At 35.0% G+C, this 16,773-nt stretch overlaps 1 protein-coding gene across 2 annotated transcripts in view; it reads left to right on the top strand.

The window, feature by feature from the left end:
• MAN1A1 (mannosidase alpha class 1A member 1) overlaps positions 1–16,773 on the top strand; it is a 165,436-nt gene that overhangs the window by 140,865 nt on the left and 7,798 nt on the right. For both annotated transcript variants that reach the window (XM_082406178.1, XM_082406177.1), the window contains exons 9-11: positions 1,090–1,205; positions 10,435–10,654; positions 11,417–11,589. In XM_082406178.1, the coding sequence (XP_082262304.1) occupies positions 1,090–1,205; positions 10,435–10,654; positions 11,417–11,589 (509 nt within the window). The remainder of the gene's footprint in view (positions 1–1,089; positions 1,206–10,434; positions 10,655–11,416; positions 11,590–16,773) is intronic.

Genomic DNA, 16,773 nt, shown 5'->3' on the forward strand with positions numbered 1-16,773 from the left:
TGTGGGCTGAAGAGTTAGCTGGCACCTACCAATGTTATAATCTCATTTAGCCCCTCTAAACCTCAGTTTTCTCACTTTTAATGAGGATTACCTACCTATAAGTCAAAGACTGTTTGTATAGCAATAATATAAATATGTAGTGGATCTGGCATAATAAATGACAGTGGAGGGGGATGTTCGGATTGGAGTACATTGATTCCTCCCTATCTGCAGGGGATTGGTTCCAGGACCCCAGGGATACCAGAATTCATGGATGCTCAAGTCCCTTATGTAAAATGGCATAGTATTTGCATATAACCTATGCATATCCTCCAGATACTTTAAATCATCTCTAGATTATTTATAATACCTAATACAATGTAAATGCTATGTAAATACAATGTAAATGCCATGTAAATAGAATTTGGCTGTGCATGGCAAGTTGAAGTTTTGCTTTTTGGAACTTCCTTGAATTTTTTTATCATATTTTCAATCCACAGTTGATTGAATCTACTGATGGGGAACCTACAGATATGGAGGGGTGACTGTATTAAAAAGAAAAACTTCTCCTGCCCTGTCTTCTTTCTTACCTCTCTCAAAGGATTTTGACCCTTCAGATTGATAACACTACAAAACCTATCAACTAATAAAAATTATAATACAAGAAGCTGAGGAGCTTCTGGTTATATTGCAAGCCAGTTTTGTTTTTGTTTTTTTTTTAAGATTTGATGATACTCATAGCTTTGACATAGTTTATTATTGAGAGATAAAGCAATTAAAAATATATTTGAATATATATGGTAAAACATTTTAATTTGGTATTTTTACTAAAGAAACAGAGTAAAAATAGAATTAGGGTTGATTATATATTTTTTATCTGCATGTTTACAATACTACATTGGTAATTATTTAAAGTATATCACATTAGTTAACAGCACATCTGCTCATTTCAGAATATCTTTCTGAAAACAAGAGATTTGTTGGAATTTAAATGTAACATTGAGTTGCAGTTGACTTAACGGTTTTGCATTCTAGTTACTAATATGATTTTACTGCATTATCTGAATTAAAGTCTGAATCAGTCTAAGATTCATTTCCCTCTCTTTGCAGATCATGTATCAGTTGGAGGACTTGGAGACAGCTTTTATGAATATTTGCTAAAGGCATGGTTAATGTCTGACAAGACAGATCTACAAGCTAAGAAGATGTATTTCGATGCTATTAAGGTAAACCCAAATTTAAATCATCGTTGCCACTCAACTAACTTATAACTTGTATATTAATCAAGCTTTAATGAAAAAATGGAATACTACCTGAGTGGGTTACAAAATGTTTCCAGTTAGGTAGAGTTCAATATGTGCTAATATAATTATAACAATAATAATCATACTTGATAATGTTTAGTTCTAATAGGGCAGTTAAAAGTTTTTTTCATGGTTCAAACCTCAGTTAAGATTCACACGTCTGAAAAAGGGGTATTTTTCTTCAACAAGTATGAGTTCCCTATTAGAGTCACACTTAAAATTATGGAGAGGAAAAAATCCTGAATTTATTATATATTCTAAAAATTGAGGAAGTTAAAATTGCCCAAGATTACAGACAATCCTAATGGCTACCTCCCTTTGAAGTAAACTTAACCTCCAGAGATAAATAGTACTTTCAAATAAAAATCTGAACTAACCAAACTAATATTTAATCGAAGATTATTAATAGTTTTCAAAGGTCCTTTGTGATGGAGGAGGAATGAGAGTGAACAAATATTTGAATTACCTTCTGTGTTCTAAGTAGTGTGTTAGATAGATACTTTATGTAGTGTTTGTTTCCTTAACTAGTTTTTTTTTTATTTTTATTTTATATTGATTAACAATGTTGTGTTGTTTAAATAGTTTTTTTTTAAAGTGAAATGTAGTTGATGTATGATATTATGTTAGTTTCAGGTGTACTATATAGTGATTTGACATTTGTATATGTTATGAAATTATCACCACAATGAGTCTAGTAACCATCTGTCCCCATACAAAGTTATTACAGTATTATTGACCATATTCCGTATGCTGTATATTGCATCCCTGTGGCTTATTTTATAATTGGAGGTTTGTACCTCTTAATCCTCTTCACTTATTTCTCCTGCTCCCTCATCCCCCTCCCCTCTGGCAACCACCCATTTGAACACTTAGGTTGCTTCCATATCTTGGCTATGGGAAAAAATGCAGCAGTGAACATGCAGGTGCATATATCTTTCCATATTAGTGTTTTTGTTTTCTTCAGATAAATACCCTAAAGTGAAATCGCTGGATCGTATGGCAGTTTTATAGTGGCTGCACCAATTTACAATCCCAAAATAGCGCACAAGGATTCCCTTTTCTTCATATCCTCACCAACACATGTTATTTGTTGTCTGTGATGATAGCCATTCTGGCAGGTGTGAGATGTTATCTCATTGTGATTTTCATTTGCATTTCCCTGATGATTAGTGATCTTGAGCATCTTTTCATGTGTCTGTTGGCCGTCTCTCTGCCTTCCATCTTCTTTGGAAAAATGTCTATTCAGGTCTTCTGTCCATTTTAGCCTGGTTATTTGTTGAGTTGTATGAGTTCTTTGTGTATTTTGGATATTAATCCCTTATCAGATATATTTTCAAATATCTTCTCCCATTTAGTAGGTGGCCTTTTCACTTTTTTTTTTTTTGTTAGTTTCCTTCACTGTGCAAAAGCTTTTTAGTTTGTTGTAGTCTCACTTGTTTATTTTTTATTTTATTTTCCATCCCTGAGGAGACAGATCAAAATATATATATATAGATATAGATATATATATACACACATATAGATATATATATATATATTGCTAAGACCAATGTCAAAAGAGAGCACTGCCAGTGTTTTCTTGTAGGAGTTTTATAGTTTCAGGTCTACACTTAAATCTTTAATCAATTTTGAATTTATTTTTATATATGGTGTGAAAAAGTAGTCCAGTTTGATTCTCTTGCATGTAGCTGTCCAGTTTTCCCATCACCATTTATTGAAGAGGCTGTCTTTTTCTCACTGTGTATTCTTTCCTCCTTTATCATAGATTAATTGATCATATAAGTGTGGGTTTATTTCTGGGCTCTCTATTCTGTTCCATTGATCTATGTGTCTGTTTTTGTGACTGTACTGTATGGTTTTTATTACTGTAGCTTTGTAGTATAGTTTGAAAGCAGAGAGTCTAATACCTCCAGCTTTGTTCTTCTTTCTCAAGATTGGTTTGATTATTTGGGATCTTTTGTGGTTCCATACAAATTTTAGAATTATTTGTTCTGGTTCTATAAAAAAAATGTCTTTGGTAGTTTGATAGGGATTGCATTGAATCTGTTGATTGCCTTGGGTAGTCTGGTCATTTTAACAATATTTATTCTTCCAATCCATGACCATGGTATATCTTCTCATTTGTTTGTGTTGTCTTCAGTTTCTTTCATTGATGTCTTATACTTTTCAGAGTACAAGTCTTTTACCTCTTTGGTTAGATATATTCCTAGGTATTTTACACTTTTTATGCAGTCGTAAATGGGATTGTTTTATTAATTTATCTTTCTTATAGTCTGTTATTAGTGTATAGAAATGCAACAGATACCTGTATATTAATTTTGTATCCTGCAATTTTACTGAATTTATTTATTAGTCCTACTACTTTGGTAGTGTCTTTAGGATTTTTCTATATATAGTATGTCATCTGCAAAAAGTGACAGTTTTACTTTTTCCTTTGCAATTTGGACTTCTTTTATTCTTTTTCTTGTCTATTTGCTGAGGCTAGGCCTTCCAAAACTATGTTGAATAAAAGTGACAAGAATGGGCATCCTTGCCTTGTTCCTGATCTTGTTGCTTTCAGCTTTTTATCATTTATTATGATGTTGGCTATAGATTTGTCATATATGGGCTTAATTATCTTGAGGTATATCCCCTCTGTATCTACTTTGTTGAGATTTTTTATCATAAATGGATGTTGAATTTTGTCAAAAGCTTTTTCTACATCTATTGAGATGATCATATGAGTTTTATTCTCCAATTTGTTAATGTAGTATAGCACATTGATTGATTTGCAGATACTACACCATCCTCGCATCCCTGGGATAAATCCCACTTGATCATGGTGTATGATCCATTTCATTTATTGTTGAATTTGGTTTGCTAACATTTTGTTGAGGATTTTATCATCTATGTTTGTCACTGATATTGGCCTGTATTTTTTTTTTTTTTTTTGATTTTGGTATCAGGGTAAAACTGGCCTTATAGAATTTCAGAAGCATTCCTTCTTCTTCAGTTTTCTGGAATAGTTTGAGAAGAATAGGTGTTAACTCTTCTCTAAATGTTTGGTAGAATTCACCCATGAAGCCAACTGATTCCAAACTTTTGTTTGTTGGAACTTTTTTTTTTATTACTGATTCAATTTTTTTACTGGTAATTGGTCTATTAATATTTTCTATTGATATTTCCAGTTCCATCTTAGGAGATTATTTATTTCTAGGAATTTTTTCATTTCTTCTAGGTTGTCCATTTTATTGACATATAAATGTTCGTAGTAATCTCTTATGATCCTTTTTATTTCCATGGTATCATTTTAACTTCTCCTCTTTCATTTCTGATTTATTTATTTGGGCCCTCTCTTTTTTTCTTGATGAGTCTGGCTAAAGATTTATCAATTTTGTTTATCTTTTCAAAGAACCAGATCTTAGTTTCTTTGATCTTTTCTATTGTTATTGCAGTTTTTTGGTCTCTATTTTATTTATTTCTGCTCTACTAACTTTGGGTTTTGTTTGTTCTTTTTCTGTTTCCTTTGGGTGTAAGTTTAGGTTGTTTACTTGAGATATTTCTTGTCTCCTGATGTAGGCTTGTATTGCTATAAACTTCCCTCTTAGAACTGCTTTTTCTGTGTCCCATAGATTTTAGATCAATGTGATTACATTTTCACTTGTCTCCAGGTATTTTTTTATTTCTTCTTTGATTTCTTCAGTGATCCACTGGTTGTTACTAGTGTATTGTTTAGCCTCCACATGTTTATGTTTTTTGCATTTTTTCTTATAGTTTATTTATAGTCTCATAGCATTGTGGTGAGAAAAGTTGCTTGATACGATCTCAGTTTTCTTAAATTATCTATTTATTAAGTCTGTTTGGTCTAATGTGTCATTTAAGGTCAGTGTTTCCTTATTTTCTTTCTGGATGACCTGCCTATTGATGTGAGTGGGGTGTTTAAGTCCCTTACTATTATTGTGTTACTGTCAATTTCTCCTTTTATGTCTGTTAATATTTGCTTATGTATTTAAGTGGTCTTATGTTGGGAGCATATATATTTACAATTATTATATCTTCATCTTGGATTGATCCCTTGATCATTATGTAATGTCCTTTTTTGTTTCTTTTTACAGTCTTTGTTTCAATTCTATTTTGTCTGATATGGTATTGCTTCCAGATTTCTTTCCATTTCCATTTGCATGGAATAACCTTTTTTATCTATCAGTCTGTGTGCCTTTAGATCTGAAATGAGTCTCTTGTAGGCAGCATATATATGGGTCTTGATTTTTCCATATATATGGGTCTTGATTTTTCATGCATTCAGCCACTCTATGTCTTTTGATAAGAGCATTTAGTCCATTTACACTTGAAATAATTATTATACGTATGTACTTTTTGCCATTTTGTTCATTGTTTTCATAGTTCTTTTTAGTTTCTTTCTTATTCTTTTGCTCTCTTCCCTTGTGATTTGATTACAATCTTTAGCTTTATGTTGTGTTCCTTCCTCTTTTTTGAGTGTGTGTATCTATTATAGGTTTTTGGTTTGTAATTACCAAGAGGTTCATATTGAACATCATTCATATGTATATATGATTATTTTAAGTTGATGATCTCTTAAGCTTGAATACGTTCTAACCACTCTACATTTTTATTTCCCCCACCATGTGTAATGTTTTTGATGTCATATTTTACATCTTTTTGTTTTGTGTATCCATACTACTTATTATGGATATATATGATTTTACTACTTTTGTATTTTAACCTTCTTACTAGCTTTATGTGGTTGATCGACTACCTTTACTATCTGTTTGTCTTTACCAGTGATGTTTTTCCTCTCATAATTTTCATATTTCTAGTTGTGGCCTTTTCTTTTCTGCTTAGAGGAGTCCCTTTAACATTTCTTATAAAACCAGTTTAGTGGTTCTAAATTCTTTCAACTTTTGCTTGTTTGTGAAACTCTTTATCTCTCTTTCAAATCTGAATGATAACTTTGCTAAGAAGAGTATTCCTTGTTATAGGCTTTTCCCTTTCATCACTTTAGATATATTGTGCCACTCCTTTCTGGCCTGCAGTGTTTCTGTTGAGGAGACATCTGATAGTTTCATGAGCGTTTTCTTGTAGGTAACTAGTTGCCCTTCTCTTGCTGCTTTTAAGAGTCTTTATCTTTAATTTTTACCATTTTAATTATGATGTGCCTTGGTGTGTCTTGTTTGGGACTTTCTTTGCTTCCTGGGCCTGGATGTTTGTTTCCTTTCCCAGGTTAGGTAAGTTTTTAGCTATTGTTTCTTCAGATAAGTTCCCTGTCCCTTCCTGTCCCTCTTCTCCTCCTTGGACCCTGTAATGCAAATGTTAGTATGCTTGATGTTGTGCCAGAGATCTCTTAGATTAACCTCATTTTTTTAATTTCTTTATCTCCTTTCTATTCAACTTTGTGTGATTTCTACTACTCTGTCTTCCAGATCACTAATTCATTCCTCTATATCATCTAACGTACTGTTTGTTTATTCCTTCTAGTATATTTTTTAAATTTCCGTTATTGTATTCCTCAGCTCTGTTTCTTCCTTACATTTTCTAACTCTTTGTTGTTGAAATTCTCACTGTATTTATCCATTCTTCTCTTGAGTTCAGTGAGCATCTTTATGATCATTACCTTGAACTCTTTATCAGGTATATTGCTTATCTCTACTTTGTTTTGTTCTTTTTCTGAGGCTATGTCTTGTTCCTTCATTTGGATCATACTTCTCTGTCTCCCCCTTTTCCCAGTTCTCTATGTTTATTTCTATGTGTTAGGTAGGTAACTTACATATCCTAATCTTAGAGAAGTGGCCTTATGTGGGAGATGTCCTGTTGGGCTCAGCCTCTTACATAGTTTAGATATGAAATTAGAAATTTTTTTAAAAAAATAATAATAATAATTCATAGGGGAAAAAATGGATATTTGTAATTCCAATGATGTTGCCATTGTTCTAAAATCAGTGTCCCTAAAAGGAATTCTGGGTGATTTCACAATAGACCAACTTATTTGTTTAAATATAAATACAACTTGTACTGCTCTAGTTGACTGGATTTAATATTACATTGGTTCCCTCCAAGGTCAGTAGTGAACTTCACTAAGTAGAGCAGACACAACTCTTTACTATTTCACATATAGGAACCAGACACCTTAGTTAGAACATTGGCCTTCATTTCGCACAGCCTTTAAAGGACATGATAAACATTAAAAGCATACTAGGATATGGTCCATATGGCCTCTTCAGGTTTATTTTTCTTCATTCCTATGAGGTTTCAGGTTTTAAACCAGGGAGTTCTCCATACAGTGTGGTTTGCATTATGTCATTTTTAATTACAGTCCTGGCAGACATTTTAATTATTCTAATTTTAAAGTGGCCCCCTAAGATCTTGATGTTCCAGGAAAGGCAACTTTAAAATACTCTTTGAAATAATTTTCCTCCAGTTTTGAGAACTGTACCCACACAGCTTTTAGCATATTGTATTTAGACAAACCATTGACAGGAAAATCCATTAAGAGCAAATGAACTCAAAGTGTTTCCTCTTTCTCTTAATAGTAAAAACACTTTCAATCCATTGTGTGTTTTCAACATAGAAAGCAAAGCTAGAACAGTTATACTTCTGATTTTAAGAAGTAGTCATGTGTTACATAGTAAAGTTTCTTTGTATTGCTTGTACTTTAAAATATCATTATTATGAAAGAGAGGATCCCTTACAATACTGTTCCGGACAGTTGAGTTACTGGAGATGTAGTCCATCAGTTTTAGCTTCCAGTGCATTTTGGAAATCATTTAATCCCAGAGTGGCATGTTTTCTTTCGTGTGTTAATAACGAAATACTTTGAGTTTTCAACTGGCTGTTATGGCCTCATCTGGAGGCCATACTAAGAATCCATAGTGGTGGATGCTCATGCTGCAAGAAAGTCCACTGGAGTGAATGATACCTGGGCAGGTGATGTATTAGGCATTTAGGATTCTATAGGCACAGCCAACTAATTTTTTTCAAATGTAGAAGGATGAAATCACAAAATATACAATATTCTTTTTTCCTAATCAATTCTCTGTAGGCTTGACACATTTTTTAGAGCCACCAAAGACTATTTTTTCCTCCTTTATATTTATTTACATTTTCCCATTGCCACACAAACATTGTTTTAAAAGTCTTGGAACTTCGTTGTAATTTATTTTGAGAGATAGCAACTTGGTCAGAATCATGCCAAAAATAATATCGTACTTTATTCAGGATCTGTAACAGGGTAATAATGATTCTCTAATGCATGCTCAAAAGCTATTACTCTTGCCATGTAGAAAGAATAATTTCTTGGGTGATGAACAAGTATCTGCTTGAAGGACTTTATTGCAATTTGTGCTATGAGAAGTATAAATAGCTAAGATGTTCAGTTGCATTAAATAAGAATGAAATATTAATGTAATAACTAGACCATCAATAAAATTAGCTTAACCACAGTTAATGAGCACAGTAGTGCGTTCATTTATTTCTTACCATCTTGGTTTCATTTGTTTATTTCCAGTAAAGGTAGGAGAGGTTTTATCTACCTATGCATTCATTTTCATTCATTCTTCTGTATCACAAGTAGTCTGTATCTACTACAGGCATGCCTCAGAGATATTGTGGGTTCAGTTCCAGACCACTGCAATAAAGTGAATAACACAGTAGAGCAAGTCACATGAAATTTTTGGTTGCCCCGTGCATATAGTTAATATTTACACTATACTCTAGACTGTTTAATGTACAATAGCAGTATGTCTAAAAAAACAATGTACTTACCTTAGTTAAAAAATGCTAACCATCATCTGAGTCTTCAGTGAGTTGTAATAGTAATGTTAAAGATCACTGATACAGATCACCATAACAAATATAATAATAATGAAAAAGTTTGAAGTATTGCAGATTATCAAAATGTGACACCGAGACATGAAAAGAGCAAATGCTTTTGGAAAAACAGCGCTGATAGACTTGCTTGACTCAGGGTCACTGCAAAACTTCAATTTGTGAAAAATGCAATATCTGCAAAGCACAATAAAGCAAGGCTCAATAAAATGAGCTATGCCTGTATTCCCAAATGTGATTCCTAAAATCCTCTCTTTTTTTATAATAGTATAACAGTTATAGACACAATCATAGCCCTTCTCTTTCCAAGAAGTAATTGGGGGTGTAGGGGAGCATTTCCTGTTAAAGTAATTAAAAATAGTAATGCCAAGCACTTACACTACAATTTTGGGTTTTTTTTAAAAAAAAGGCTTATCATATTTTGTTTATTCAAAAGAATATCAACAGTCCTGGGGCAGAAATAAAAGGTGTTTAACAAGCCACTTTTGTAAACATCATTTCTCCCAAATTTACAAACCTTTATTCTTTTTTTAAAAAAAATACTTATTCATTGTATATTAATGTCCTTTTTAAAAGAATTATTAGGGAGGAATTTAATTCAAGTGTTACCACAATGGAGATGTGATGATTATAAATGACCTTTATCAAGTGCTAATCACAGTACTGACTGCTTTATAAGCAAAATGTTGCAGTTTTCTCAGTGGATACTACTATTCCCATTTTATGCATACGGACACTGAGATTTAAGGATACAGTAAGCAAATTACCCACAAAGTTTACAGATAGTAAGTGTCAGAGCTGGAATTTGAAGCCAAGCAATCTGATTGACTCAAGAACAGCTCCTTTTTCCCACTCTGTTTTGCTACCCCTCCAAGCCTAAGAGAGAGAAAGGAGGGGTAATACCACCAGCCTGGATTTTATACACAAATATGGTCTGTTCACCGTTCATGGTAGAGCCTGTGCTTTGTGTTGTTTCTCCATTTGTGAAAATGGAAATGCACTAAAGCAGCTCTTATCACTATACCAGTGGCCTATCTTTGAAAAGGAAACAGCTTTTTCAGTATGAGGACTACAAGTGTTTGGTCATGGAACCAAGCAAAACCTACTGGGCTGGCCCAACAGTGTTAATTCTAACTAACCAAACTAATAAGGCGTAGACTAGAGGACATATACAGAGAGCAATAACATGAAATTTCAGGTCGAATTGGATTTGTAGTAACAAACTCAAATCGTGAGTGATGTTTTATCTTTTTTTATTTTTTTAATGTGGTGTTTTTGGTATAAATCTGAGAAGAGATTACAAAATGTTGAAAATAAGTATTATTTTCAGGCAATTGAGACTCACTTGATCCGGAAGTCACGTAACGGACTGACTTACATCGCAGAGTGGAAAGGGGGCCTCCTGGAACACAAGATGGGCCACCTGACCTGCTTTGCGGGAGGCATGTTTGCCCTCGGGGCAGACAACGCTCCTGAAGGCCTGACCCAACACTACCTTCAACTCGGGGCTGAAATTGCCCGTACCTGTCATGAATCTTACAATCGCACATGTGAGTACCTGTTACTCTTCATACACAATCTGTGTGCTTTTTATTTCATTCAGTAAGGAACTTTGTCCATTTTGTCCATTTGTTGCCATCAAAAGAACATCCACCATGCCTGATGAAACTTGATGATCATGATTAATATCTTAAATGAATCTCTATTTTTACTTCAAGAAGCATTGCTCTTCTATATAAAAATATTTACCTTTAGTTTACCAAGAAACAAAAATCCAGGCCATAAAGGGTTAAGTCTGTCTAACTTATTGGCCCTGCTTTAGGTAAATAACATTGGGTGAGAGTCTCTGTCCCAGTACAAAAGAAACTTGGTATGTTATAAACCATTATTAATCTTCCCAGAATCTCCATGAAATATATGATGAGTCTGGCGGCCTTCTTATAAAATAGGAGTTTGATGTACAAATACTAAATAACCTTCATGACATAATGACTTATAATTCTCAACCACTGATTTTCTAGCTCACTAATAAGGTGGTGCTTTGCACCTACCCAGTAGGTGCTCAGTAAATGGTGGTTAAATGAAAGAAAATAAGGGATCATTACCATTTTCTAAAATGGACTCTTTTCGATGAATAAATTATAAAGGTATATTGAATATTGCTTATTATAGAGTGTTTATAATTATTCCTTAAAATGATTGTTTTGGCACCTCTCTTGAATGTTGTAAGGTACTTTCTAGTTTCACTTAAGTTATAGACACTAAACATTGTCTAGGACAATAACCCTTGTCCTCCATTGCATCTCCTTTAGTTGCGAAACTGGGACCAGAAGCTTTCAGATTCGATGGCGGTGTTGAAGCCATTGCTACGAGGCAAAATGAAAAATACTACATCCTACGGCCAGAAGTTGTTGAGACTTACATGTACATGTGGCGACTGACTCATGATCCAAAATACAGGAAATGGGCCTGGGAAGCTGTAGAGGTGACGTTTTAGTTTGCTCATGTTTCTTATAGAAAAATGTCTGTGGAAAAAATGTTCAGTGATACCTATAAATCTAGCATATCAACTTTTCTATGATTTTTAAAGCTTAAAGTTTTGACCAGCCATCTTTCCATTCAAGACTGAGTGTTTTCAGTTAAGTCATCCTATATCCCTGGCTTCAGCTTTGCTTTACGTAACAGTGATATAAATATACCTACTCTGGTGTTGAAGGAGAAATCTGGAAAGGCGTATTATAAAATTAAGTTCTCATGACTATAAAAATGCTGATCGGTTAATTCCACAAAGGATTACGGGCAGCTTGGGAATAGTTACCCCAAACTGCTCTCTGTTTCAAGAAACCACTATGTGATTGCTTCTTTTAGTCTTTGGGCATGAAAATGATAAAATATGCTTTTAGTTAGAGTAAATTAGCTACTTAGAGCTAAATTTTACAAAGTACCTATAGAAGAACTACTTTGTACAAGAATATTCCAACACTAGTCTCAGGATTCTCCGAATATCTATAAGCTTCCTATCTGTCCAGTGTGTTATTTGAATTGTCTTTGTCACTACTTGGGTCTCTTCCTGCTGAATATGGTGTATCATCTTCCTAAACTAATCTGTTGAACACTTTGTGTGCCGAATGCCAGCAGAGGTGCCCTTCAGGATATGCATCAAACAACGTCTAATTTTAGAGCTATCATTCCAAAAGGAGTGAGAGGGAATTCAGGGGATAAGAACAAGCAAATGCTTTAATTACATTCTCTTATTGTCTAGCACTCTTTGTTAGAAAGTTAGCTGTCTTTTAAAATCATTAGGAATAACTCCTCTCGGGAAATCTGAAATGAATATTGCCTTTGTGTAAAATTTAACTGATATCTTAGGAGCCACTGATGAATCTTGCTTATTACCCTCTTCATTTAATGTGTGTCTTATAACCAGTTATCAATCATTTTAAGTAATAGCAATTTTTTAGGCCTCTTTTTTTTTGCATAATTTTCTAATTATGGTTAGTTGTAATTTCAGTTTCTTTAAGTTTATGTTTTTTCCTCTGAAAAAAGTATATTAAAATTGAGGTTCATCTAAGCCTTGGTGATTAGGAATTATTTTGGTCTTCAGTAGGCCAGCAAAGAAATTAAGGTTAATACTCACCTTGCAAATATCAGTTTAAATTGAAAATATCAGAAATAACATATTTCATCAAATATAAAACACCATAATTGATAAGAAACACCATTTTATATACCATTAAGAAAGCACAACACTACCAATTAAATTATGACATTGCCAATTTTAGAGACGTTAAAGTGTGAAAAATATATTACAGAATTGATCAAAAGTGGAAGAAGTAAGTAAATACTGTCATGTGGGCAGGAAGCTTCCATTTGCTTGGTTCTTTGGGGGCGGGGGGTGCAAGGTTTGTAGGGTAAGAAGGTTGGTTTGATGTGTTAGGATTTTTATCTATTAACCCCTTTTAGTGTAGCATATGATGTCAAATTGTTAACTTGTCACAACACAGGAATTCCCCTTGTTTTTGCCAGTAGTACCAATAACTTCTGTTAGAACTTGAGGTGTAGTGGGGAGGGAGGAGTGAGTGCTAGGGGCTCTTGGTCTTTTGTAAAGCACGAAGACCATAGACTTAGGAGGTATGGCAGCCCTTTTTTTTTCCTTTTTTCCTGTGTCCCATCTCAGCCCACCCTATGTCTCAGCTATGGCTCCAGTGGGCGGCACCCTGACCTGCGGGCAGCATGACTTCCAGCGCCCAGTCTTGTCAGCTGTGCTGACTCAGAGCCCCTTCACAGGCAGCTGGCTGTGGTCTGGGAAGCGTGGGAGAGTCTGCAGCCCCAGGGGCAGCCCTCGGCCAGTGAGGTTTTAGAGTTGATGGATAACTATCCAGTCTTACTCCTCTGAAGAATAATTCTGAGATGCATTCTAGATAGTTCCTTACAGGGTTTCCAGCGGGAGCAAGCCCCCCCCCCATGCACACAGCAGTGACCTGCTCAACGTGTATTTCACTGGCCCTTCTCCCTTCCTTGTTTCACTCTCCCCACTCACTCGCTCACTTCCTGATATCACCTCCCCCAAAATCTCCCTGCATCCAATCCTCGTCTCATGCTCTGTTTTTAGAGGAACTCTTGCCCAGAGGCTGAGAGCCCCAAGAACAGACTGTGGTGAAATGATGTTCTGATCAGACTAAGCGGCCTGGTTACATAGCCACTTCCACTGTGGAAAAACTGTAAAACCAGGGCCTATTACGGGGGGCCCAGGAGAGCTGCTTGTCCCCAGCTTCACATCCCTAAAGTCTTAAAATTTAGACTTGACACGAAGGTTTTTCATTTTTTGAAAGTTAAAGATGCCTCTTCAGCATCCTCCCCCCTTTTTTCTTCTTAACTTACCAAAAGCCTCAAAAAATAAAAATAGCTCGGCCTCTCTAAACACCTGAAAGGCCCCTGTCACTGTGCTAAGTGTGGCTTCATCTTGAGTTTTATTCGTTTTTTTTTTTAAACATCTTTATTGGAGTATAATTGCTTTACAATGTTGTGTTAGTTTCTGCTGTATAGCAAAGTGAATCAGTTATATGTATACATATATCACCATATCTCCGCCCTCTTGCATCTCCTTCCCATCCTCCTTATCCCACCCATCTAGGTGGTCACAGAGCACCAAGCTGATCTCCCCGTGCCATGGAGCTGCTTCCCAGTAGCTATATATTTTACATTTGGTAGTGTATATATGTCAATGCTACTCTCTCACTTTGTCCCAGCTTACCCTTCCCCCTCCCCGTGTCCTCAAGTCCATTCTCTACGTCTGCCTCTTTATTCCTGTCCTGCCCCTAGGTTCTTCAGAACCATTTTTTTTTTTTAGATTCCATACATATGTAGTAGCATACGGTATTTGTTTTTCTCCTTCTGACTTACTTCACTCTGCATGACAGACTCTAGGTCCATCCACCTCACTGCAAATAACTCAATTTCATTTCTTTTTATGGCTGAGTAATATTCCATTGTATATATGTGCCACATCTTCTTTATCCATTCATCTGTTGATGGACACTTAGGTTGCTTCCATGTCCTGGCTATTGTAAATAGTGCTGCAGTGAACATTGTGGTACATGACTCTTTTTGAATTATGGTTTTCTCTGGGTATATGCCCAGTAGTTGGACTGCTGGGTCATATGGTAGTTCTATTTTTAGTTTTTTAAGGAACCTCCATACTGTTCTCCATAGTGGCTGTATCAATTTACATTCCCACCAACAGTGCAGGAGAGTTCCCTTTTCTCAAACCCTCTCCAGCATTTATTGTTTGCAGATTTTTTGATGATGGCCATTCTGACTGGTGTGAGGTGATACTTCATTGTAGTTTTGATTTGCATTTCTCTAATGATTAGTGATGTTGAGCATCCTTTCATGTGTTCGTTGGCAATCTGTATATCTTCTTTGGAGAAATGTCTATTTAGGTCTTCTGCCCACTTTTGGATTGGGTTGTTTGTTTTTTTGATATTGAGCTGCATGAGCTGCTTGTATATTTTGGAGATTAATCCTTTGTCAGTAGCTTCGTTTGCAAATATTTTCTCTCATTCTAAGTGTTGTCTTCTCGTCTTGTTTATGGTTTCCTTTGCTGTGCAAAAGCTTTTAAGTTTCATTAGGTCCCATTTGTTTATTTTTGTTTTTATTTCCATTCCTCTAGGAGATGGGTCAAAAAGAATCTTGCTGTGATTTATGTCATAGAGTGTTCTGCCTATGTTTTCCTCTAAGAGTTTTATACTGTCTGGCCTTACATTTAGGTCTTTAATCCATTTTGATTTTATTTTTGTGTGTGGTGTTAGGGAGTGTTCTAATTTCATTCTTTTACATGTAGCTGTCCAGTTTTCACAGCACCACTTATAGAAGAGGCTGTCTTTTCTCCATTGTACATTCTTGCCTCCTTTATCAAAAATAAGGTGACCATATATGCGTGGGTTTATCTCTGGGCTTTCTGTCCTGTTCCATTGATCTATATTTCTGTTTTTGTGCCAGTACCATACTGTCTTGATGACTGTAGCTTTGTAGTATAGTCTGAAGTCGGGGAGCCTGATTCCTCCAGCTCTGTTTTTCTTTCCCAAGATTGCTTTGGCTATTCAGGGTCTTCTGTGTTTCCATACAAATTGTGCAATTTTTTGTTCTAGTTCTGTGAAAAATGCCATTGGTAGTCTGATAGGGATTGCCTTGAATCTGTAGATTGCTTTGAGTAGTATAGTCATTTTCACAATATTGATTCTTCCAATCCAAGGACATGGTATATACATCTCTCCATCTGTTTGTATCATCTTTAATTTCTTTCATCAGTGTCTTATTGTTTTCGGCATACAGGTCTTTTGTCTCCTTAGGTAGGTTTATTCTTGGGTATTTTGTTCTTTTTGTTGCAATGGTAAATGGGAGTGTTTCCTTAATTTCTCTTTCAGATTTTTCATCATTAGTGTATAGGAAGGCAAGAGATTTTTGTGCATTAATTTTGTATCCTGCTACTTTACCAAATTCATTGATTAGCTCTAGTAGTTTTCTAGTAGCATCTTTAGGATTCTCTATGTATAGTATCATGTCATCTGCAAACAGTGACAGTTTTACTTCTTCTTTTCCGATTTGGATTCCTTTTTTTTCTTTTTCTTCTCTGATTGCTGTGGCTAAAACTTCCAAAACTATGTTGAGTAATAGAAGTGAGAGTGGACAACCTTGTCTTGTTCCTGATCTTAGTGGAAATTGTTTCAGTTTTTTACCATTGAGAATGATGTTGGCTGTGGGTTTGTCATATATGGCCTTTATTATGTTGAGGTAAGTTCCCTCTATGCCTACTTTCTGGAGGGTTTTTATCATAAATGGATGTTGAATTTTGCTGAAAGCTTTTTCTGCAGCTATTGAGATGATCATATGGTTTTTCTCCTTCAATTTGTTAATATGATGTATGACATTGATTGATTTGCGTATATTGAAGAATCCTTGCATTCCTGAGATAAAACCCAATTGATCATGGTGTTTAATCCTTTTAATGTGCTGTTGGATTCTGTTTGCTAGTATTCTGTTGAGGATTTTTGCATCTATGTTCATCAGTGATATTGGCCTATAGTTTTCTTTTTTTGTGACATCTTTGTCTGGTTTTGGTATCAGGGTGATGGTGGCCTTGTAGAATGAGTTTGGGGTGTTCCTCCCT

Source organism: Balaenoptera borealis, assembly GCF_965194805.1.
Source record: "Balaenoptera borealis genome assembly, chromosome: 9".
In the NCBI taxonomy this organism is placed as follows: domain Eukaryota; kingdom Metazoa; phylum Chordata; class Mammalia; order Artiodactyla; family Balaenopteridae; genus Balaenoptera; species Balaenoptera borealis.